The sequence below is a fragment of the Phoxinus phoxinus genome (genome assembly GCF_949152265.1).
Source record: "Phoxinus phoxinus genome assembly, chromosome: 10".
Taxonomy (NCBI): domain Eukaryota; kingdom Metazoa; phylum Chordata; class Actinopteri; order Cypriniformes; family Leuciscidae; genus Phoxinus; species Phoxinus phoxinus.
Genome location: NC_136885.1, coordinates 13,873,412 through 13,899,277, shown reverse-complemented (window position 1 = coordinate 13,899,277; position 25,866 = coordinate 13,873,412). Strand labels below are relative to the sequence as shown.

At 38.5% G+C, this 25,866-nt stretch overlaps 2 protein-coding genes across 5 annotated transcripts; one reads left to right on the top strand and one right to left on the bottom strand.

Annotated features, from left to right (window-relative positions):
* The first annotated feature begins 404 nt into the window (after positions 1 to 404).
* On the top strand, positions 405 to 3,638 carry lag3 (lymphocyte activating 3). The gene is made up of 8 exons (XM_079626018.1): positions 405 to 556; positions 668 to 791; positions 1,118 to 1,332; positions 1,425 to 1,646; positions 1,731 to 2,018; positions 2,600 to 2,854; positions 2,990 to 3,111; positions 3,270 to 3,638. The coding sequence occupies exons 1-8, from the start codon at positions 457 to 459 to the stop codon at positions 3,402 to 3,404; spliced, it is 1,461 nt and encodes a 486-aa protein (XP_079482144.1). The 5' UTR covers positions 405 to 456; the 3' UTR covers positions 3,405 to 3,638.
* A 4-nt stretch (positions 3,639 to 3,642) lies between these two features.
* Positions 3,643 to 23,677, bottom strand: plekhg6 (pleckstrin homology domain containing, family G (with RhoGef domain) member 6). Of its 4 annotated transcripts, XM_079626017.1 has the most exons (16): positions 23,271 to 23,677; positions 21,739 to 21,934; positions 19,597 to 19,728; positions 19,337 to 19,468; positions 17,873 to 17,968; positions 17,600 to 17,650; positions 17,009 to 17,158; positions 16,787 to 16,897; positions 14,641 to 14,790; positions 12,375 to 12,500; positions 12,171 to 12,290; positions 11,946 to 12,075; positions 10,290 to 10,405; positions 6,280 to 7,523; positions 5,927 to 5,975; positions 3,643 to 4,162 (listed from the first exon to the last, which is right to left on the bottom strand). In XM_079626017.1, exons 1-15 carry the CDS (start codon positions 23,288 to 23,290, stop codon positions 5,963 to 5,965), a joined length of 2,787 nt encoding a protein of 928 aa, XP_079482143.1. In that variant the 5' UTR covers positions 23,291 to 23,677; the 3' UTR covers positions 3,643 to 4,162; positions 5,927 to 5,962. The 4 variants fall into 4 exon arrangements, with proteins under 4 accessions (XP_079482143.1, XP_079482142.1, XP_079482140.1 ...); XM_079626016.1 differs by lacking the exon at positions 5,927 to 5,975 and having other exon boundaries at positions 3,643 to 4,426; positions 23,271 to 23,675; XM_079626014.1 differs by lacking the exon at positions 5,927 to 5,975 and having other exon boundaries at positions 23,271 to 23,675.
* Positions 23,678 to 25,866: the final 2,189 nt, after the last annotated feature.

The window sequence follows — 25,866 nt, the reverse complement described above, 5'->3', positions numbered from 1 at the left end:
AGACACACTCTAATTATTTAGAAATAGATGCATTCTTGCCTGTGTACAATTTCCATATTATTTGTTTTGTTTTTGTTTTACATAAATTGTTTCCATTCTTTGAAGTGAGTGACATACTTTCAAGTACAACTTTTTCACGTGTTGAGAGAAAATTCGAGATAGACCTGGTGAATCCGTGGGAGAACAAACCTCAAGTGTTGCCTCTCCCTCGTTCTATTACTCTCTCAGTGTCTCTCTTTCTCTCAAACTTTTTCCAAAGTACGTCAGTCAGACCGCACATCAACAGTTTCACTAACTTCAGAAGTAATGTGACATCGAGAGGCAGAAGAAGAGGATCTACCTACATCGAGCAACTCCTCCCCATCCACCGCAGCCCACACAACCACCCACGGCAGTATATATACAAGAACAAAGACCGGAGCCGGCAGACGTTAGCTGAGAAAGAGGATTCAACGCATGAGGGTTCGCCTTTTCTTTTTTTGGAAAGTAACAACAAGAAGATTCGAAGATATGACACCGTTTATGGTTGTTCTGGGGTTAGCGCTGGTTTTTGAAGGTGAGCGGTCATGATAGAGGACGTGAATCATTAAAATGTTGTTTAATCACCTTGTTGAATATATTCTTTCGTCTTGTAGATTTACATGTGAAATCTTTCTGTGTTCTGCAGGTGGCCAGTGTGTGGAACGTGAAGTGTTCGTGGCTCATGGTTCAGTAGCAGTTCTGCCGTGTGTGGACGAGTCCTCTGCGCTCTCATTTCCCACTGCAGTCTACTGGAGCCGGATGAATGGAGAGTAAGAACATCTCATCCATCCATCCATCCAATTATACAATCATCCATCCATCCATCCATCCATCCATCCATCAATCCAACCATCAATCCATCCATCCATCCATCCATCCATCCATCCATCCATCCATCCATCCATCCATCCATCCATCCATCCATCCATCCATCCATCCATCCATTTAATCATCCAATTATCCAATCATCCATCCATCCATCCATCCATTTAATCATCCATCCATTCATAAACACATCAATCCTAAACCTGACTATCAATTAGCACAAGAGGATGACCATTTTTAAGTCTTGCTCTTTTTTTCCTCAATTTCCTAGTGTACTGAAGACAGTTTGGCGTCGAGAGAAGAGCGGGTTAGAGTTTCGTCCGGTTAGAGACCAACCACGTGCAAACTGCCCCGTTCCCAACTTTGGAAAGTCCGATTACAGCCTTCACATCGCTGGAACGACAATTGAAGATGGAGGAAAGTACGTCTGTGAGGTTGTGGGAAAGACTAAGATGGTGAAGGTCGTCGTGCTCAGGGTTATACGAGGTATCAGACGCAAACAACCAAGAATTTGCCACTTCTTCTTTGATAAGCCATTGGAATTAGCCTTATCAGTAAGATTTTCTCTTTCTTCACAGCGTCGTTTTCTCCAGCGGTTGTGGTTGAGGGCTCAAGAACGGAGCCAATGTGCGATGTCAATCCTACGACACAATTTGTAAGAGTTACCTGGAAAAGAAACGGCCATTTTACAAGTGTAACCAGCCTCTCTAACGTGTCTCAAAGAGATGCAGGAATCTGGACCTGTCAGGTTAAATACAAAGATCTGGTAGTAGAGGCAACCGCAGACCTACAGGTCAAAGGTGAGTGTTTGTTTTAAACGCCGGCTTCTTTTATTAATAACTTGTGCAGGAGTGGCTCATTCACCTTCTCTGTTCCCTCTCCAGGAATCTCCAATCCTCAGGACGACTCTTCAGTGTCGTACGCCGCTGTGGGTTCCTCCGTCTCCTTGCCCTGCGTGTTTACTGACGGTCTGATCCCAAACACTGTGACCTGGAACAGAACCGGGTCTCCTCGTCCTCTCTCTGCATCTTTTGACTGGTCTCTCGGGTCCGCCACTATACAGAGAGTGGAGGATGGAGATGAAGGGATGTACACGTGCTCAGGAAGGATGAAGGGATTGAAAAGAGAGGGAATTACAGTACAGAGAAGGATGGAGCTAGTTGTTACTCGAGGTGAGTGGAATAATACATCACATACTCAGAATACTCCAGGATGAGAGGAGTAGTTTGTCAGCTAAACCTTTTCAACTTTTATCAACGTGGCTTTACAAAAAGAGACAAAAGGCCTATTTGCAAAAAGATACATGATTATTTTAATGTTATATATATATATTAAAATAACACATACATTTTTTTTATTTTGTGACTTCATTTTGTGACTTCATTAATTAATTAATTTTTATAAAAAAAGATTACAAATATATATGATATAATATAATAGTATAGTATTTTTAACCTTGTTAACATGTTTTACCTTTGGATTTACTAAAACAAACAAAAGGGAAAAAAAATATATTCTATAATAATAATAATAATAATATATATATATATGAACATACATATGTATGTATGTAAAGCTGTTCCTTTAAAAAAAAAATCAATTCACAGTCTAAAAAATAATTTTATACCTGAATGAGTTATTTTTTAACTAGCCTTTGATCATCAAAGTGAGCTTAATCTCCTCATAACTTATGATCTGTGGATTTCTGAATTTGCTGAATGCTGATTATTTAGTATTTTTTTCCCCTGTGTAGTTTTGACCTCCTCAGCGTCCAGTGGTAACGGACCCGTGACCCTGACCTGCCATCTCAGCAACTCCGACCAGATCACTTCCTACGAATGGCTCCGTGTAACTTATGGGCCAAACGACACTCAAACAGTGACCCCTGTTCAGAAGACAAAGAGCTCCAGGATTCAAGTGACTGAGAAACATGCTGGTGAATGGATGTGTCGGTACTACGGGGAACAAGGAGTTCTGGGGAACGTGACTTATGAATTTCAAATTATGGGTAGGTAGAGCAGTTATATAGCAGTAAAGGAAATAAAAAATATATTTTTTATTTTTTATTTGATAGAATCATGATTGGACTCAGAATTAGAAGCCCTGCATTTTCCTTGATTCTCTGTTTTGTTCATTTCTACAGGTGCTCTAAAGAACGAAAATAATAAAAGTCCTGGCAATAAAATCGCTATGGTGATGGGGTTAGGATTTTTGTTCTTGGTGGTATTCCTGGTTTTGTTCCAGATGTACAGAAACTATCGCAGGGTACGTTTCAGTCGCCTGTATCCAGTCTTGATTTAATAATGCAATTCATGCCCATTCATTTATGCAGTATGCTGAGTCTGAAATGCTTTCAGTTTCAGTTTAAAATAGATTTGTAATTATTTATATCTCATATTCATCCCATTTATTCCTCCTTACAGAAGAAGATGATCCTGCTTTACCCAGCGATGGAAACCATCGTCCACCAGACCACCACTGAACGAGAGCAGAGACAAAGGAGCAAGGCAAAGATGACTGAACCTTGTGTTGGAGAGCCCAAATCAGTGTGTGTGTAAATTTCTGTGTGTTTTATTTTTATGGAAAATTGGGTAAATGCCTGTGTGTTACTTTATGTTAATGTGTGCGTTTTAAAATGCAGACGATTGTAGCAGTCCATTTAAACTGTAAATATATTACCGGCATATAAATGTATAGCCTACATTTTGTATAAACTAATTTTGGTGCAAATATATTTTTCAAATATAAATGTAAAATCTATGTAAATAAAGCAATAAACTGAAACATACTTTATTTCGCATGTTTTAATTTAATAATTTTTTTGTGCGCACAGCATTACAAACTTCTTAAATGCAGTTTCTTAAAATTGCTGTACAATAAAAAATGTACACAACAATTCTGTACACAATTACATTTCGGTAAATATAATTATAACTATACAGTAGACACAATGTTAATCATTTTTTCATAAAAAATGCGAAGACTGTGTGTGTGTATATAGGCTATCACTGAAATATATTTGAGTATAGTCATGCTACATAATCATTCAACAACACCGCAGAACCATTACGGTATAAATTACATTTCTGCAAACACTTTTACACAATTCAACATCTATACTAGACCACTACGCTACACCTCACTGCAGTCTGTTTCATCTTGCCTCTCTGATCTTTTCGTCTCTGACCGGTGAAGCTCATTTTTGGTCAGCATTGGATCCAACCAGTCTTCATCATCAAAGTCCTCAAAACCCAAAAGCTCCTCATCGTCAAAACACCAGCCTGGCCAGTCAACACTGACGCCCTCCATGACATTTCTGCCACAAGGGAGAGAACAGGTTATGGGTCAATGTCTTCGAAAGAGTAGGCCTAATGGTTATTGTTATTTCCCTGGTAAAATGTCTTTTTTGGCAAAATGGTAATACGATTGATATATTATAAGGGATAAATGAATGAATAAATTAATACATTTCATTAATATTAACTCTTTCCATGCCATTGACGGAATTTTCCGGCTTTCCATGTTTTCACTGTTATACGGTAGGGGCTATTACACGTCTTCTGAAAGAGGACAGAATCTCCTGATCAAAACACAGACAACAAAAAAGGATCAGAAACAAGCGATAAAAGCATTGCTTATGCACGTTGTAAACGTGATTTTCTCAGCTTTTTGTTCAAATGTTGCTTTTTTTTTATGAAACACATTCAAGTGTTGATAAAAAAAAAAGCATGAAGCTAGAAATTAAACGTGTGTTGTTGTTGTTTAAAAGCAGAGGCTCTGTTCTTTCTTTTGATAGGCTTTAATGCATGTTCATATATTCATACAACAAAATATTCCGGGGGCCATGAACATTTTTTTGTGAAAATTATCAAAAAACATTTGCAGTGGCTGGCGACATAAAAAAAACACTGGCAGGGAAAAAAGTCATGTATTATTATATATAACATTGGCCTATATAATATTGTTTTTAATCTTTACAGACTTTTAACTCTTTCCATGCCATTTTTTTTTTGTTTACCGTTTTCACAAAATTTCCATGGCCCCCAGAATATTTTGTTGTATGAATATCTGAACATGCAATATGTTCAGATATTGCAGAACCCCTGCTTTAAAAAAAGAAAAAAAAAAGAAAGAAGTTTTATACTTCTATAGTTTTTTTCATCAACACTTGGATGTGGGTAAGTTTAATTTAAAAAAAGCAACATTTTAAGCAAAAAGCTGAGAAAATCACGTTTTTGTCAAAGACTATCCAGATCGGATTCAGAATGATGATCAAAACATAGAGCCATCAACACCCTCAATGCTTGCACAGTCCTATAGCTCGTCCTGGGTTGACATTTCATTCAGTAACATTAGGCAGTTTTGATTTATATGCTGTTTAATGTTGATGATCGAGTCATTTTACATGTGCATATGATTTACAAATGTGAACGCTCGTTTTTGCTTGTGTTTTGATCAGGAGATTCGGTAAAGCAGTAAAACTGTGAAAACACGGAAAGCCGGAAAATTGTGTCAATGGCGGGGAAGCGTTGTCTCACAAATGTCGTAAATTTCCGTCAATGGTGGGGAAAGAGTTAAAAGAAATTCATATTTTGACACCATATAATGCTTATCAGACCATAAAGTAGCGTTTATTAAAATTTAGAAATGTCATGAACATTTTTAAAGATATTTTTACAGACCCCCTTTAGCCTACCTTCAAAGACCCTGAGGGGCCCACACACTCCTAATTGAAAACCACGAATAGAAAGCACAAAGTACATTCAAATAGTTCGAAATGTCATGAAGCTTAATTCATGTGTTTCTGTCTGATCTGTTCTGAGCATTACATTACGTTTTAAATGACCTATTAAAGAAATGCATTATTAAGTGTATTGCATCTGTATGCTGTGTAATTCTGTTTTCAGGGGAAGCCTGACTCCTAATGGTCCTTATGAAGAACTAACTGTAATTTTAGAACAAAGATGTGGTAGAATTATCTTACAATTTCCAGCGAAGGTTTGAATATAATAGTTAGAGAGAATTTTATGTAACAGTACACAGATGAATTGTGTGTGGGCAGAGAGAAGAAATAACGCACATGAAACTGTCAAGTTCCGCAGTGCAGTGAAGTCTCTCAACAGTCATATCTAACAAATGGAACAAATACACTTAAAATGAAAATTGATTTTCCACTGGGCAGTAAGGGTTATTTCTGGGTTTAATTTAGGAGGGAAAATACTTATATCTAAAGTTTAAAAAAATGACACATGCATAAACACATTCAAAACTTAGTGCCGTGACTGGTGCTGTTTGAATGACAAGTCACCATCTGATGTTTTCGTAGTTTTATCTCATAAGATGATTTGACCCCATTAAAAACAGTTCATTACTGTAAAACTTAGATTGTGTGTTCAGATCTGTAGCTGTAGCTAGTGATGCATGTAGACTCACCCATCTTTCTCATCCTCACTTCCATCCACGTTTCCCTCTCTCCATCCGTATGTGAATATGGGATATGCAGATTTCTCTCCTTCTGCCTCTCTCTCTCCCTCACTGGAGATAGTAGGGGCAGAAGTCCTCTCTTTTGTCTTTCCCACTCTTTTTCCCGGCTTTTCCCGGTCCTTAGCCCTCTGCAGCAGGTCCTGGAGCGGAGAAAGGTGAAGCTGGTCGGTGTCTGGTGGCGGTGTGGGACTGCGTCTGTGAGAGGAGCTGATCTCCGGGATGGAGGCGCTCCTCTGTTTCTTTAGCTTGGGTTTTGTTTGACGGTTCCCATCAGGATTCTGCTCAGGTTCAGAGAACGTCTCAGGAACATACCATAACGTTTCATGGTTGTTTTTTAGAAATCCCAGCTTTAGCACTCTATGCAAATCCCGGGGTTTAACGTAAGGGTTGGATGCCCTTCTCTGGTTCCCATTGGAGTTTGTATTGGGAGGAAGCTCCAATTCATTCTTGGAACTATCAGGGTGGATGGATGGTTGCACATTTTTCGGATTCTTCCTCCGTACGCGAGGAGACTTCATGATCCTGATGAACCTCCCTGATTCTGTGAGGATAACATCGTCATCATCTGATTTGCCGAACAAAGAATTCTTCTTGATTCCTTGAGAGTCATCATATGGATCCAGATGTGGTTTCTCAGTTTCTACACTTGCACTACATTTCGGTGTAGTTTCTAGAGGCTTCGTGGATGAAGAAGTGCTTGGCATGGATTGGCTGGAAGTGGCATTTTTCTCCACATGTCCACCTGGCAACAACGAGTGTCCATTTCTCACAAGTATGTTCTGTTGTGTGATTTCATTAGAGTTTGAAGGTGCCATTTGTTCATGTTTCCATGTAACTCGCCTTTCATTTATAGTCTTTCCCACATCTTCTTCATGAGCAGATTTGCTCTCATCATTCCGATGACCGACACGTGGAGAGTTTTTATCCTCTGCCGGCTGTTGAACTTTACTTTGCTCCACATCTGTCTCCACATCTGTCTCAGAAGTACGATTACTAAATCTGTTTTGACACTCAGCTTGGTCAAAATCACTATCAGATCTGTCACTATCTGACTGGCCACCAGGATCCTCTATGACTTTGTCAGCCAGTTCATTCTGAATGTGAGTCTGTATGTCTGATCCAACTAACTCTGACTGTCCTGTGGTCTTCAGGGTTTTGTTGGTCTCATTTCTCCTCAAAGTCTCTAATGCTGCCTAAGAATATCAACAAGAATCAGTTATAATTACAAACTATTCAACTATGTTTGACTTTCTGATTCAGTATTCTTCTCACAATCATAAATACTGCACAGCAGTGGTGTAGTCTACGTGATACGCAGGTATACGCCGTATACCCACTAGGAAATGCCAAGTATTTCCGTATACCCACTAAAAAAAGCGTGAGGAAACGTAACAACTTCGTTTTGTGACAGAACTTTCACACTTTCATTCATAAATTCACCGCGTCTGTGTTTGCAATGGACACAGATCAAATCGCGTGAATATTAAAAACTCAAAGAGACTGCAGTTGTTCAACGCGTCTCTGGGAATGAGCGCTCAATGTGTGCTCTACTACACACACACACACACACACACACTGAAGCAAGCGCGTGCTTGTGTCAGCGCTTCACTGTAGCTATGTATGAGGACATGATGTAGGCTACACATGACACATGACCTTCATCACAGAGCTGCTATGAGAGTCACTTCATGAGAATTTCACCATTTCATTTGATAAAACTATCGCCATTCATTCGTATCATACACACACAGAAATTGTAATGTCTTTACGACTTTACGACAACCTGTCAAAATAAAAGTTCGGTATAAACTCAAAGAAATTATGAAAGAAATTGCACAGTAAAATGTGCTGTAAAATAATAATAATGATGAAATCTATTAAAACTTATTTTAAAAAGGAATATCACACAAGTTTTCATACGTTTTAATTTAAACAGTAAACTTGCCAAAACAATAACACAATTTTCTTTCAAAAGCACCATTTCTAGAAGTAAATTTGTATTTGTGCCTATAATTTTTTTTTTAGTTTTTTTATTTTTATTGTCAGCTGATAAAACCTGTGCTTCAGGGACCATATTCATATAACATCTAAGGCTAAATGTAGAAAATCAGTCCAGTCTCCTCAGCTGTAAATGTCATTGGCTGTTAAAGTCTTGTGTTGCTTATAATAAATTGACATGTTGATAACACTTAGTTAGAGGGGGGGGGGGGGGGGGGGGGGGGTGTCACAGTATACTCACTACAAAAAACTAGACTACACCACTGCTGCACAGGTATGGTGTATTATAATAGGCACTTTCCATGAAACACTTTAGTGTCCACTCCAGTTACTTCTTAAGAAACATTACTGGCACAAAGCTGTTTTTCCCCTCAGAAATGAACTCATTTTAATTTTCAAACAGCGCAAGTGCAGCATAATATAAGCATTACTTGTTTGCAGTGTTGTGCAAGTTACTTCCAAACTGTAATACATTATAGATTGCTTGTTACTGTTATTTAAAAGTAATTATTTACCTTACAATATTACTGTCACAGAATTGTAATGTGTTACATTACTCCTGTTTTACTTTTGAGTTAATTTCACCAAAATAACTACAGAAGTAGTTAAATGTCTAAAATGACCAAATGTACTACAGAGCATTTTACATCCAGTAGAAGGCGATATGATGTAGCATAATGACTGTGGGCTATCCAGGCTACTAACAATATAGCCTAGCATGCTCGCATGGCACTGTTCGAGACAGGTTTTTTTTAAATTGCTAGTGCTATTTCATGACGTCGATAGTTCTTTTGGTTTTAGACAAAGATTGCATTTGACTATTACGTTCTTCTGGCCCTTATCTCTGACAAACTCGAAGTAATGCGCATACGTCCATCTCGCGAATGTAGCCTACAGTCTTCTTCTGCCATCTTCACCCACTTCAGCTGCTTTTCCACTGGCCAGCGCGAGCACAGAGGCCGAAATCATGCCTCGCGGCACTCCTGTAAAACCCGCCCTAATCACGCCTATGTCACACAATAGAGTGCCGAAGTTATGACGTCACTTTGTTGGCCAAAACGCGGAAGTTAGCAGTTTAGCACTTCCGGTTCCCTCGCCCTAAAGTCTATGGGTTTTTTTAATGGGTTTTTGCTAAATCGCCTGAAATAAGGTCTGTGGTTAACAAAGCCTCTAAATATTTTCACGTTTTGATCTATGACATAAAACACACCAGTTATAACCTGCTTGTGATTTTTTAAACTTTATTGTGACTTAAAAACGGTGGTTGCTAACAAGTTGCTAAAAGGGACTACATCCTTTGGCGGGGACTTTAGACGTCATCATGACAAACAGGAAATCTCTCACTACTAACCCGCGTTTCAGCCTCACGTTCTTTATTTCTGTGGAGAGACTGTTCGACAATGGTGTTTTGTTTTGTCCCGAGATGCAACCACAAGTCGTCGTAAAAGGACATAAGATTGGAAATTGATACGGCCATAGCTAACGTTAGAAATGTCAGAGAGGCACGCATAAACAAAATTAGTTTCTAACATTTTTGGAAAAAACTAATGCGTTTGCTTCCGACGCGGAGGCTTCAGTTTCCGGCGGATGGATTACCCCCTTGGCTGTAGTCCGTTTATAGCCTACCGTTAGCATTTTATATCTGACGGCTTTATTTAGACTTCAAAATGTATACATTTTGGATTAACTTGTAAAGATTATCTTGATAGACAAAACGTGTAAGGGTCAACTCTCTGTTGAACACAGATCTTATTTTTGGCGATTTTCCAAAAGTCTATGGGGAAAATGCATAGCTTTTCGATCGAGGGAACCCATGCACCGCTAACTTCCGGGTCCGTGCCAAAAGTAGAGAGTTCAATGCATTCACTTAGAAATAACAAATGTCAGTTTTTCAGGGTTGGGCTTGTAGGCTACACCCTGTCACACTGGTGTTTGATATTGAGTGTGTTTGCTACGAGTACCTGAGTCTCAAGCAGAGCAGACACCCATGACGCGCAGTTTTCTGGACTGGGTGTGGACAGCAAGTTGACACTGACGGAACAACCAAGTTCACCAACCTCCACCAGCACAAACGAATCTAGATAGAGGAACAGAAATAGTGTGAGAATCAATGTAGTACCCTATAATAAATATTTACAGAAACTTATTACAACTTCCAATCAATATTACAACTATCCAATCCATTTTCCTTGAGGTTATAAGTAGATTCCATGTTCAGGTCATTTGCATGTTTGAATTCACAATTGCGTAAACATTAATATTTTGTGACAAGTACCAGGACTTGCATGAGCAGGTCTTTGACACACCTTAGGTTGAGTCTTTCTCTGATTCAAAAAGCCCAATTAGAAACCAGATTATCAAGTAATATGCCATACTGAGCCCCGACAGTATGTGACAGTATGCTAAATTATATAAAACAGAATTCCATGTGGAAAATCAATGTGCATGTTGATGCTGACTGGTTATATGTAATGTATTCTGTGTCTTTGTGCATTTTGTACAGATTTCAGGTTGTAATATTTGTAATATTTTACACTTGTAATTTCATTTTGCCTCTTATATTTATGCATGGTATCCAACTAAACATTTATTTTGCAAACTGTTAAGTGATACCTTACATAAGCTCTTTTGTACATAATGCCTTAATATTATTAAAATATAGCACAGAATATTAAAATAATATAAATTGGTCCTCGTTTCAGTTGATGCTCCTGAGCTTTTTGTGCCATCATGATTATTACTTTATTTAAGAAAACTGACCTTTGAGTGAATAATGTCACAAATTTACTTATTTGCTTAGGGACTGACCCCCCCCCCCCCCCTCTATTTTTTAAATCACATTACATTTTAAATTCCTGATTGCCAATGTATATGGTATGCACTCAGAGAGAAGTCACTAAGGCCCAATTTACTGTTTTAATATACTGGAATTTTCTGTATTGAATTTTCACAGGTGCCTGTATTTTGAATTCCACTTTGCATTTTGCTGTGTTTTAAAGTCACCATGAAATCCAAATTGACAATTGTTATTTTTTATGGAATATTGCAGTATGTAGGCCTATAATAAATGATTTATCTGTTGTGCACATCATTATTCTTTTAATTAATGTGCCCTTGAATCAAAATAACTCATCTCTCTGATGATGTGTTTACTGGTGTGAGGGCGGGGCAACCTGTCACTCACATGAGATCGACTAATAGAAAACCACATCCATCCAATGATACAATCAATTACTGATGGGCAAAATCAAGTCCCGCCCTACATTTTTTTCTTGTCGGAGAAGCAGTTTCACTCGAACATACGTCACAATAGGGAAGGAAAGACTATTGCAACTTCAATTTCAGTTAAAGGAAAAGTATGTAAACTATGTCCTGGCAGACATTTACCAGTTCCTTTTGTGTTTTTTACAGTGTGGTGCATCATTATGATTCAATTTTATTTTTTATTTTGCCATATTAAAACAACAAAATAGTGACCAGGGCATGAAAATATAGCCTATGTGCATTAAAAATGTTATTGGGTAATACCTGCCCTTTCATGCTGATGTGAGCTGAAGTTTCAGGAGAAGTAAGGATTGTGATATTATTATATACAGTAGGAAGTTGTGGACACTCACAGCCATCTTTGAGCGGAATGCAGTGTATTCTCTCCAGAGGCAGAGGGGGGCGCACTACCTTCAGTTTGTCTGATTTCTTCTGTGTTTTTGTCATCAACAACACATCAGTGAAGAGCAGGACCACACACTCCTAACATAACCAGAAAAGAATGTTGAAATTCTGAGGCAAATACAATTAATAGGCAACCTCATAATCATATTTGTCTTGTTTGTCTCGTCACTTGCCTTGTTGTCCTTTCTTACTCTGACCTTCAAAGTTTCTTCCAGTAATAGCCTCCGTATGACATTTGGTCCAACCCCCCTCATCGGGCTCATCAAATCAAAGCAGCACAACTCACGAACATGCTGTGGGGGAGATCTCTCTGTTAGACTTTTTTTTTTTTTTTTTTTTTAAGCAAACATTGTTCTAACATTGTATCTTTTGTTTACCTTGTCTATTTCTTCACTCAGACCTTCTATCTTGTGTTCGTCTATCCTTTGAGCAGCAACAGAAAGGGCTTCTTTCAGATGCATGTATTCATTGATAGATTCCACAAAATTATTGACACTGTTCAACTACAGGAAAAAGAGAGGCAGTGAGTGAGAACAACAGAGTGCAGATCTTTATCTTTAACTTCAATGATAGAATAAAGACTGTGCAAGCATAATATTTATATTCGAGAGAGAGAGAGAGAGAGAGAGAGAGAGAGAGAGAGAGAGAGAGAGAGAGAGAGAGAGAGATTACCAGGATGATAAAAAGGCGATGCAGCTCAAAAGTTTGTATTTTCTCATATTTTTTTAGTGGTGGGATATTTCACACATAATATATATTAGATTATTAATACAAACTACTGAAAGTGCTTGTATTTTTATTCTATTCCATTCTTCAATTGTATTTTATTTGTCCCCTTTATTGGTTTAATGACAGCTGCACTTGAACTGCATGAACAATTGTTTGCAATACATAATTATTGCAAACAATTATTAAAGTTCTTTATTATATTCTTATATATTTCTTATATATTTTAGTGTTCTAATCACTGTCCAAAATCCTGAAATTTCATCAATTAAATGTGGTCTCTTTTGAACTCAGTAGACATTTTTTTATATTGTAGTTTTATATTGTTGCTCTCAGGCGGAAACCTTACTTTTCAGGAAAAGGGGAAAAAAAACAGCGCCTCTCTAAACTTCCGGTCTCTACAGACGTGCCGAAAAGATCTGAAGGCGAGACCCGCACACCAAGGAGAAAGTTTTTCTCTTTCACCTTGATGTCCGCCAAGTTCAACCACAGATGACCAATAGCAGCGTCTGTTTGTTTGGTGGCCCAATCCGTAGTGCGGTGCAGCTCAGCGACCTTTTTAGGGGACAGTCATGCCGCTGATCCAAATCCTTAAGCAGATCTGCCTGGTATGCCTGCAGCACGGCCATTCTGTGCGCGGCCATTCTCATTCAAGCGTGAGGTGGTCCGCAACGGCTCAGACCAGATCTCTTGAGAACTTAACGCTAACACAAACAAACGTCTCCTGAAGACAAAAAAAAAGCTGATGACGTATATTGCAGGTGCCCTCTTATGGCGCTTTTCCACTCCTTGGTACGGTTCGGTACGGCACGCTTTGGCGCTTTTCCACTGCATACGGTATGGTACGGCTCGGTACAGCTCACTTTTGGCGCATTTCCATTGCTTTGTACAGCTCGCTTTAAATGGTACCACCTCTATTGAGGTTCCAAGCGTACCGTACTGATACTAAAATGTGACGTGAAAACACTGCAGATCATTGATTGGTCAGACAGAATCGTCACTACCAGCGTTTTTTAAACTATTTGACTTGCTTAAAAAAAAGAGAAAAAAAAAACACTTAAAAAGTAGAGGCTGTGCAAATAATAACGATCAGTCTATAATCCCACCCACTTTGAAGCAGTACTAACTGCAGCGGAAAAGCAAACCGAGTTAAAGCGAACCGAGCCATGCCGAGTCGGACCACCGTGGAAAAGCGAAGTGAGCCAAACCGTGCCGCGCAGCACCGAACCATACCGAGCCGTACCATACAGTGGAAAAGCGCCATTATACTCTCGGGCGCTCAGGTAGCGATTTCATGGACTGTCATCGGCCAAATAAGTTGTTGTGTTGGTACACGTGCTTCAGACACCAGTCAAGCTGATATCGTTCCATCTCTCCTCAAACCAGACACACTCTTGAGTTCCACTTCGAAAGAGAACAAGCTGAGGAAGTCCAAACTGCGTGTGGCACTTCATTAACGATAGGATCCAATGGAGTTACAAGGTTTAGTCACAAGCCGTACTCAATACTTTTCATTGGTTAGATATTTGCTAAACCCACAGACATGCGTAAAGGGAGACAGATATGATTTATAATAAAAAAAAAGACGAAATATGGAGATACGAGATTTCCACCCGAAAGCAACAATATATCATAATTTATATCTGGTGTTTTCTGGGGACCCGCAGTGGGCTCAAAGTAGTGCTAGGGGTCCGTAAAAATATTGGTTTAGAGTAGGCCAAGGGCCTATTTTTTGTGAAAGCACTATACTAATAAATTTTATTTGAACTTAATTTTCAGATAATATTAAGTCAACATAAATGGCAATTATTATTTTTTTACCATTAAAAACATTATGCACTTTGTATTTGTTTTACACAGTACAAATGAAATTTACAGTATATGATGTGATTCATCACCATTGTGTCACAGTCTCACCATTCTATCAAGTGCGGTATGGGTGGGGATGTTTTGTGTGGTCTTCTGAATAGCTTTCAGCAAAAGATGATATTTGGTTATTCTCTGGTATGCTCTGGCCTGCATATCGCCGAGTCTCATTCGCACACACTGCGGATGATTCTCCACCCACTGCAGAACAGATTACATCAAGATAATGAGGACCATCATGCATGCATTCATCTTCAAGCAACATATTTGAGCGATGGCTTATGTGCATCTATGAATTGTGAATCTGAATCATGCAAAAGTCATACTTCTTTTTATACTCATTTTTTTGTCTAAATGATCATATCAAAAATTAGCATGTTAGCTTTAATAGTGTGGTGTAGCTCTGTTTTTTGACATTCTATATTTTGGTACAAGTCAATTAAAGATAAGGTTAATTAAAAACAATTTGGAGTTAAATTGCAGTATTTTCTACAATGTACCCTTCAAGCTCACCCCCTGATCAACCACTACAGTCAAACCACCACAAAGGCAGGCGATCTTACAGTCATTTCTAGCCTACTCACTCTGCATACTGTCCACTGGTGCAAAAAAACATTGACAGGGGAACTTAGTGTGGTAAACAGTTCATTTGAAATGTGGAAAATAAATTCACACCACTCCACCCAATTCTTATGTCTATATTTGATTTTTTTTCCAACCTTAATTTAGCTTCAGATAAAAAATAACACAAGCTATTATCAAGTTTCCCTTAAATGGCCCCTTTAAGATCTATTAAATCACATTGAAATACATCACTGGAAAAAAGAACAGAAAAAGAAAAAGATTCTACACATTAACATTAAACCCAACTTAAATCGTTTGGCTAAATCAGGGGTGTCCAAATTTGGCCCTGGAGGGCCTCTGTCCTGCAGAGTCTATAGCTCCAACTTGCCTCAACACTCCTGTCTGGATGTTTCTAGTATTCCTTCATTAGCTGATTCATGTGTGTTTAATTGGGCTTGGAGCTGAACTCTGCAGGACAGTGACCCTCCAGGAGCAGGATTGGACACCCGTGGGCTAAATAGTGTTCAAAAAGTTCCAGAAGTTGAGCTTTTCACTCTTTGCATCGCTTCGTCTGTCTATGTTTGCACGTTTCAGCCATTTTTCAGTGACCCTTTCTGGATTTACATTGTTAAACCAGTAGGTGGCAGTAGGTGAACAGTGTCGCTTCAAGCCGAACACACCTAGACGCTTCCTTTCCTCGCGTCTTAGCTCCACCCCTTTAGGATGCGAGGGAAGGATACACCTGTGTATCCTCTCTCATGACTCCCCAGGAAGCTAGCTCACTCGATCCTTGCCTCCTTGAGGTGCAATTAGAGAATTAAGATGTCCTTCAAGATGGCTGAATTCGATCGGTTTCCGGGTCACAAGCTGGAAGACGGAGGAGCGAGGAAACGAGGAAGCATCAATTTCAATATTGAGAAGCACCCCTAGTGTTTTTGAATGAATCAATTGAACAGGAAGTTGAACTCATTCAGGAAGAACTTGTTGCCACCTAGTCTGGCTATCACCAGACCAAGCTCAATCTTTTAAGATTAAACATTAGTCTGGGGAGTCTGCTCTGTATTTTCTACCGGGCAAAAGAGGCGTGATCAACGCGGGCATGGTTCAAATGACTCGTACGCAATTGGATAGTCCTTCAATCAAACCCGCCAATAGCGCGTCAGGTGGATAAGCCAGTTTGTGATTGGTCCCTGCAGAATTGTAAGGGAAGCAGGATAGAAAAATGTACAGGTTTCCAGCCTGAGCTGCAGGGCGAAATCAAATCACCGGCAGATCGGGCTGGATTTACCCAGTCTAGTTGCCACCTATTGGCTGGAGCTAACTACTGATTTATTCAGGAACGAACCAAGTGGCTGTTAAATGAGGGAGTTGTTGAATCATTCACGAAACCAGTTTGTTTAAAAGCATTGATTTATTTTGTACTAGGATAAATGAGACAGCTGAATCTGATTTGGCTTTGTTTGCAATTGTTGGAACTGGAATTTTGTCTCTAAAATGTCAGTTAGTCAATGGCCTCAAGCCAAAGGCTCAGTTATATTTAGAAAATCAACCTTTTACTATTGCTTTGTTGGCATTATAAGTTTTTCAATAGAATAATTCTTTGCTTTTAACATATCAATATGATTTACTGTACCATAAGATAGGTGTGAAAGTGGGGGTTTGTGTCAAACTGTCTGCGTGCAAACTCCACATTTCTCTCTCCTTCCCAACAGTATTCAAAATATGCAGGAAAGCGCTCAGGAAACTGGAAGGGATAAAGAAAAAATTGAGGGAGAAAAAAAAAGGGTATTAGGGGAGAGCAAAGCTGTTTTTAGCTTTATTACTTATAATTTAATGAATAACCGTTTTATCATACCTGCAAACATCCAGCCTCAAGTTTCAGAGGGTCAAAAGGTCGTCCAGTGAGACGGACTTCTTGTAACATTGGATACATCACTTCATGCCAAAAGAGTCGATGTGCGTCAAGGATAGAAGGAAGATTGGAAAAGAGCATTGTGGGGCTGACCTAAGAAAGAAAGAAAGAAAGAAAGAAAGAAAGAAAGAAAGAAAGAAAGAAAGAAAGAAAGAAAGAAAGAAAGAAAGAAAGAAAGAAAGAAAGAAAGAAAGAAAGAAATGGAAAAAGATTAATTGATACAGATGATTGCCACACACATGCTATCGCCCACACGCTCTACGACAGAGCAAAATAATTTTCCATCTGGTCCGCTCAAAATGTTTCCATTTGTGACATCACCGGTAATGCTCCAGATTATATTGAATGAACAGAATGAGTGATCTCAGACAAATGACAGTGAACAGCACATTATTTGACCGCACTTCTGCCATCGTGCTTATGCAGTCAGTCTGCCTACTTTTCAGATCTGCTGAGTATGCAACTCTAGAAGGTCAATTCAGAAGAAAGGGTTTTCATGTAAATACTGTGAAAGATGAGACGAGATGTACGTACTTCCTGAAGGAATCCGTATCCATGGCAGTGTGACAGGGCTGCCAGCACGAGCTGTGCGAAAGGAGTATATGCATTAGCCAAAACTTTAGCACCTGTTGTACATGCATCATTTATATAAAAAGGACTAAGGAACAATTTGTTAAAGAATATCTGCACACCATACATATATTATTTTTCTGATGCATGTTGTTAATGTGAATTGATTGTCTATATCTGATCAAATAAACTGTAATAAATCCATCATAAAAAAATAACTGTAATGTTATGACGTACATCTTTGGCAATAGTGAGTCTGTTGATGAAGTTAAGCTCAGTATAAAGAAGCTCCCACAGCGCCTCCTGTTGGTGTCGCTGGGTTTTTGACATAAACTACAAAGACAAAGAAAAAGAGAGTGTCATTAATCCTCCACCATACAATAAACATACTTTTGCTGTCTTCTCTGTTCTGCTCACTCACTCTTATCTGCATTTTATTAATTTTGAGCATGATTCTATTATTCTATTGGCAGTCATCACCAATCACCCAACCTGCTTCACAAACATACCTTTTCATTTTCTAATGGTGCGCTCCATTTGTCATAAGAAGAGATAAATTAGTTCCTAGTTCCCAATAGGAACTTTTAACTTTAACTTAAAGACGCAACTGGGAAACTAGGGGGACGTGCAACAACCCCAACTTCAGAATCTAAAATGGCTGCTCAGCGCATCAATGTAGTGAAACGAAATATATTGTTTATTAGCACTACTGTTTGTCTGTGTCTCAATAAACTATGCACGTCAGCACTATCTGTGCAAAATACCACTTTTTGATGTGTTTGTACTGTAAAGGTAAAAGTAATAGGGATACTGGGAACAGAAGGAGAGGGAGAGGGGATAAGAATCACCAGGAAGGCACTATTTCAATTTCTTAAAGACACAGGGTTGATGAGTAGAATATGAGAACATCGTGTTACACACTCCTGTATAGTAGGTGGCGGTATGCACCTAAAAAAATGTTTGCAATCCACCATGAATCAAGAGAAGAAGAAGAAGAAGAAGGTAAAAGTTTGCCTGGGCGCGTCCATCTTGTTTTTTTTAACATGTGTAGTGAATTCAGGTATGAATTTCCATGTAGCTACGACATCCCTCTTCTGAGGTAAATGGAACCTTGAGTTTTTCCTCCCGCCACGTATTACTTCCATCACAAAAGTTGTGCGAGCAAATGCAGTTTTCTCAGGCTAACGCAAAAGGTTTACGAGAGAATGCAAACGTTTTATGAGTGACCAACACCAACTCGATCTCATGAGAAAACTATTTTGTAAGGTAGCGACTTCGTATGAATTCATATGATGTGATTGATACAAAAACATGATTATATATATATATATATATATATATTTTTTTTAAATGTAAGCATGAAGGTACACTCTTCTAACCCCACCCCTAAATTCATAAATACGTATGTATAAGCCTAACCATCTGTGTGGCATAAGCAGATCATACAAAAAGTAAATGAGATTGTACAAATTCATACAAATTAGCAGCCAATTCGCTAAAATGTATAATACCGGTAGTTACGAATTGCCATGAGAGAACGCAAAGCATTGAAATAATTTTTACCCTCCCATCTGAAATGTTCCCATCACCATGTCCCTTTAGGGGCTGAATAGAAATATGTCGGGGTTTGGAAACTCCAAATGTTTTTTCTTTTTCTTTCTCCCAATTTCATAGTTCCCTCTCTCTCCCATCCATCCATACCTCATGAGAGTGCACTATGTCTGTCCAGCTCTTTTCCAGTGTTCTTTCAGTACCCCCCTCTCCCCATGTCCACCTCAGGTCAGCAGGTATTTTGAAAGAGTCCAGAACTTGTTTCAGTGCGTCCACCTGCCCCTGTACACCATCCGAGAGAGAAAGAGAACAGAAATGTAATAGAAAAAAATAGTTGTTTACAAATACAGCACGCAGACCGAAAACGTACCTCCTGCACCCATACCCAATTTAGGCAAAAAATTAGTTACCTCGAATGTGCTGTTTCTGTCAGACACTCCCTGGCTGAAAAGCGCCTGCTTTAATGCATCTCTGGTCTTCACAACGGCAGATGTTCCCTTGCTCAAGGTAGAAAAGTCCACTGCTGACCTATGCTTCTTTTTCTGACAATGCAAAAATGTATATGTGACAAGCTGGATTAACAGCAATCAACCAAAGCCTGAAGAACCCACGTTTTGTAGTGACATCCTTTATTAAAACAACAAGATTTACAAGTAGAAGAACAGTAGAAGCATTCCTCATAGCCCTAAATACGTATAGGACATTGATTGGTTGATACAATTACATGACCAACAAAGGACATTGTTTCATGTTGGACACACATACGGTGGTTTCTCCGAACTTCTGAATCTGTGAGCACCACTATGTTGAAAGCAGTGGGCATTTGTGTTTTATTGAAAAGACTTCGGCCTGAATCTGTGTTTCAGGGCACCTGGAGAGTTCCAGCAACTCCAAGGTCAAGGTCATTTGATTCCCGCATAAAATGCTTAAAGATAAATAATTGTGTCCTAAAAGAAAAAATCTAGTTTAACCCTTAAACGCATACCTCGGGTCTTGTGACCTAGGACGTCATGTATACCCTCCTCATTAATTTAGACATCAACCAATCAATTCATTATAAACAATATAACAAGAAAAAAATGATAAAAGAATGCCAGTTTTTGTAAAAATTTAACAGGGTCGCTAACGACCCAAGGTGTGTAACTGTATAAGTATAATTTTCTGCACAACAATAATTGAATCCTTGATGACTAAATAAGTGCAGTTCACCTTTATTCCACAAGGCGGCAATATCTCAAACACAATGATGAAATGACGGGCAGGCAGAAAAGAAAACAAAAGAATAGGAAGCATCATCAGTAAAAATTATGGCTCAACGAGCAAGTACTGAACGCAATAAAATATTAGTGTCACTGTCACTTGATGGTGGATCTGGTAAAGAAGCTGCAGCTTTAAAAAATATTGATTTTGAAGATGAAAATGTTTGAGATCGCGAATATGAGCCAGATGCTGAATGTAGGCCTGCTGGGAAATGCGCTCTGATGAGGACAGTGATGATGGTATAAAACTGCTCAAACGGAACCCTTCCAAGTTCAAAAAGGTAACAAAATATGCTTTATTTTATTCTTCTGTAACTGTTACTCTAATATTAGAGGAGTTTTATATTCTCGCGACAGGTAACGTTAGAGACATTTTTCTTTTTTAAAATTGAGACTTAAAGGAAAACTCCGGTCAATTTTAACATTGAGCTCATTTTTTTTGTAAATTTGGAGTGCTGTCAATACAGAGAACAACGACAAAAATCGGTGTTGCCTACACCGTGTTATCCTCTTTTTAAAATTTGCACCCTGTTGACTTCAATGGGGCAAGTTTTAAACCTGCTTTTATCCTCTTAACATCCTTGATGTGTCATACAAGTGCCCAGCCATGTTGAGTGATTCCTTCAGAGTGAACACGAGTGAATCTGACTGCAGTAGATGTGAAAGATATGAATAAAAATTATGTTATTTTAGCCATAGCAAATACCTGTATTTACATCCTGTTTTCGGTCGAAGTCCAAAGTAGTCGATTGTCGCGTTCACGCGCGTGATCATAGGTAACTAAACCTATGCGCGTGAACTTGACAATCGACTACTTTGGACTTCGACCGAAAACAGGATGTAACATCATTTTTATTCATATCTTTCACAAATTGTGTTCACTCTGAAGGAATCATCAAACATGTCTGGGCACTTGTATGACACATAGGGTTGCCACCTTCAGTGTGGCAAAATAAGGGACACCCATTCATTATTTGTCCTTTTTGTGTTTTTCTTTGGTAGGCTATATTGTTTGACAGGATATTTTCAAATATTTATAAATGTTTTAGCCTAACTGTTTCACTGCTTTTTTTAAATAATACAAGATAATTCCCCAGTATTTACAAAAATGTTCTCTTTTTAATGAGGCTTTTTTCTTCATTTATATCAGGACAGTAGTACCACAATAAAAAATATTTTATATTTTTTATCGTCACGTTTTTGATCCAAAATGCAATGCAAGTTATTTTATATAAAAGCATCTTCATCCTGCAAACATGATTCAGTGCTGACTGAGAGTTATGAATTCAGTACCTGGTGGCCTACAGTGTGGTATGTGTGTTTCTCTTGTGCCCTCCGCTGGCTGACTGGTGGTACTGCAATACTTCCATCAGGAGCGACAGCGTCTGCCTCTTTGTCTTCCTCCCTCAACAGTCTGTCACTCTTGTCACCGAGGGCAGTTTCCTCTGGAGCCATGACACTGCCCTGTTCCGGTCCTTTTGATGGATTACTAATGTGTACAGATAATATTACGACGAGATGATTAATAGCTTAACTCTTGATCGAGAATAAGATTACAGATGAAAAAATAAACAGGGAAAGCAAATCAGAAAGTAGCAGCAGCATTGAGTGATTACAGAAAAAAAGTCATGCTATGCTTCATTTATCTCTGTGCATAATATAATGCATAACAGTGCACACACAACTGTAAACCACAACTGGAAATAACTGATAGACTTCTGAAGCCCTCTGCCAGCAGTGACCTTTAAATCGCCAAATAACACACACGTGTTTTTCTATCATGGTGGGTTTATCATTTTTCCATTGACGTTTATTGTTTTGAAAATTGAGCTAATGATGACTTCTACTGTTTTTATATATACTGTAGTTAAATTAAATGATTATTATTATTACTTTTTTTTTGCATGTCTTGTTTTTAGGACATATGGGGCCATTCATTGTACAAACTTTTAAACAAACTGTATATTCTATCCCTGCCCTACACCCATCAAAGAAAACGTTCTGCATTTTGACGTTTTCAAAGAACATCACTTAGTATGATTAATAAGTCGTTTTCCTCATGGAGACAAAAACTGTCAAGGTCAAGGATTTTGTATATTGCCATCTTTGTGGGGACATTTTGACGAAAAAAATGTAGGGTTTACCAACAACCCCCCCCCCCCCCCCCCCCCCCCCTCTTTACACACACACACACACACACACACTCATCAATACTCAGTTTGCAAGCAACTCTGACATGGAGGTTTAATAAACATGCATACCCTTACTATGTCTGATTCACACACTTCTCTGTAACTCAGGTGAGTCATATTTACCGAGGCTTGAATCTCACGGGCAAGAAATTCATTAGTGTGTGATTCATAAGACTCGCACACACATGAGAAAGATCTAAAAAGTCAGCCCACGTTTGACATCACTTTTTGGCGATACACCAATTCCGCTCACCTTGTCAACATTATCATCAGCAATCTATTGAAAATACCCCGAACGTATACGTACGAACACGCACACACCGCCATTCACAGGCTCATATGTTTACAAATTCACATCTGTCTTAATATATACAAGCATAGCATGGCATATACTGTACATAAACACACATAAACACACAGTAATAACACATCATTTAGAAAAAATTATATAAGCCTACAAGAAATTGAAGTGCCATTTACATCAATAAGTGAAAATCTGCAGCGTAAGCAGATTTACAGTACAATCTCAATTTAGATGTGATTCTTATTTCAGAAATGATCCTTAACCACACACACACACACACACACACACACACGCATTGACTCTCGTGACAAATCTTCCTCAGTAGATACCTGGATTTATCTGTGTCCATTTCCCTCAGTCAGACAGACATCTTAGAAAGACAGGTCTCTTTCTCTCCCTCTTGTCTCCCTTCTAGTCCAATGTGTATTTTTCTTTTTCCTTCTTTGCCCCTTCCTTCGGTAACAGGTTGAGCAAGCGAGACAGGATTCTTTAGTCTTAGATCTCAGGCCTGGCTGCACCCTGAGAGGATAAACCTGATCGAGCCATTAGTGCTTTCTGATGTGATTGACAACCAGCCAACCGTTGATCACAGGTACATTACAACATGTGAAGTTATAATAGTTTAGACAGGGATGATAGATTTGTGGTTTAGTCCTACATAGACAAGCATGTACACACACACACACACGCGCGCGCGCGCACACGCACACACACACACACACACACACACACACACACACGGAATAAGGAAGATGTTATTTAGTGTCCGATCAGGAAATGAATATGCCTGGTAGGTTTTGATTGTTTGATTACCCAAGAAAAACGCATCAGTCTGATGTTACAGTGATGGCTCAGGTTTGTTCTTCAAGTGTACATTTATTAGATTTTGGGCCATCATATTTTAAGATATGTCCACAGTACAAATTGTGTAGTACCTTAAGTGAACCAGCACATGCAGCTCAGCTGATAAACAATTAAACGGCAGAGGGCCTGAGAAATATCAGACAGGAACTAATTCAGTTGGATAAGAATGCAGAAAAGCAACATTGCGCAAGATCATAACAGACATGCATCAAGACATAATTACACAAGCACGTTCAGGAGGACACGGCCGGGTGGTGCTTGTCTAGTGGTTAAGGGTCTGCTAATAAAACACTAGTAGATTTAGTGCTGGCGAGCCCTTTCATCTAAGCTTAGCTTGTACTTCCAGGTTTCTCAAGAGAGGCTCCTAAAACAAACATTTTTACACATTCAAAATATAAACCGTTTATTTGTTGGAGATGACACACACAGACACACACACGCACACACACATAATTTTACATATAATAATACAATTTCACAAAAAGTCACCATATATGGGTAAATCATACACGAATTATAAAAAAATTGAAAAAGTGCATGATATCAGTGGGATCTAAAAAAATATGTTTAAATTTTTTGCGAGTGTTTAAGTATTTTTGGGGACATCTATATATGTGTTTGTTTTTAAGCAAAAACAAATGCTTCTAATTGGCTAATGAGATATGAATGCACAGAAATTAGCTTGTATAGTACATTACACATTTCTAAAGAAAGACAATGGGAAGTAAAAGTATAAAAAACCCAAGTCCGCGGTTGAAACGAGATGAAAAGATTGGCGGTTCTAACCTGCTTTCAAGTTTAATAAAAGTTTAATAGAAAAACAGAGATGTCTTGGAGACATGAGTAATATGTCTAAGATGTGTAATAATTAAAAAAACAAACTTTTTCAGCTGGAGAGGATAGAACATTTAAAAAAAGTTTAAAGGGGTGGTTGATTATGATTTCACTTTTCTAACTTTAATGTAATGTTGCTGTTTGAGCATAAACAACATCTGCAAAGTTACGATGCTCAAAGCAAAAGGGAATATTTGCTTTTAAAGAAAAGTACTACATCAAACGGCTGGTAGGGACTACACAACATTCCTCCCGGGGTTAGTGACATCACCCTAAAATGTACATAAACCCGCCCCCGGGAACATATGTTGAGAAGAGGAAGAGTTGTTGTAGTCCAGCATATTTGTGAGTCAGCTCACACTTTAGCATCCGTCTTTTCACATGTAATAGAAAGTCACTCTGTGTGCAATTGAAGATAGTTAACTCCACATCAGCAACATAAATTCATCAACTAACCATTCAGAGACGTCCTGTTGCATTCTACATGTTGTCACTTCTTCTTGAGTCTCTCCATCTTTGTCTTGACTCCGGTTTAAACAAAAGGCAGAACAGTTTCTGACATTTTAGTGTGTGTCTGCGTAATCGGGGCTGCTAACACACACAAGCTCTTGAAACTCCGCCCTCTGTGTCGGGAGCAGCAGCTCATTTGCATTTAAAGGGTCAGACACAAAACGGTGCGTTTTTACCAATACTAACCAACTGCAGAACCGCAGAACCATACGTCATAGCAGTGTGAGGACGACAGCGCCAGCCTGACAGTCTGATGCTGGAAGTGGGCGGAGCAAGGCGTTATTTTCAAACAATGTTATTTTAAATATATTTTTTTAATGATTTAATGGAAAATATATATTTTATATATATATATATATAATTTCAAATATTATAAAAGATACAAATTATGTTTTGTCCTATTAACAAAATACAATATACTAGCTAGGCCTACTATTAAGAAATATTAATAGTTTTTTAAAAGTTAAAATGATACTTTATCCATTTGTTTTGTTGTGTCAAATGATTACAAATATAAATTTAACAAAGCTTAAAAAAATGAAAACAAAGCTTGAGTGTTTGAACATTTGATTTAATTGAAAAACATGTTTAGACCATACACAACATCATTCTATGATGGACTGAAAAAAACAAAAATGATGTAATATTTGTTTTTTCCTCTGAAATAGCAAAAGCATCACACACTGAGCTGTACCTGCTCCAAATAAATAGCCTAAT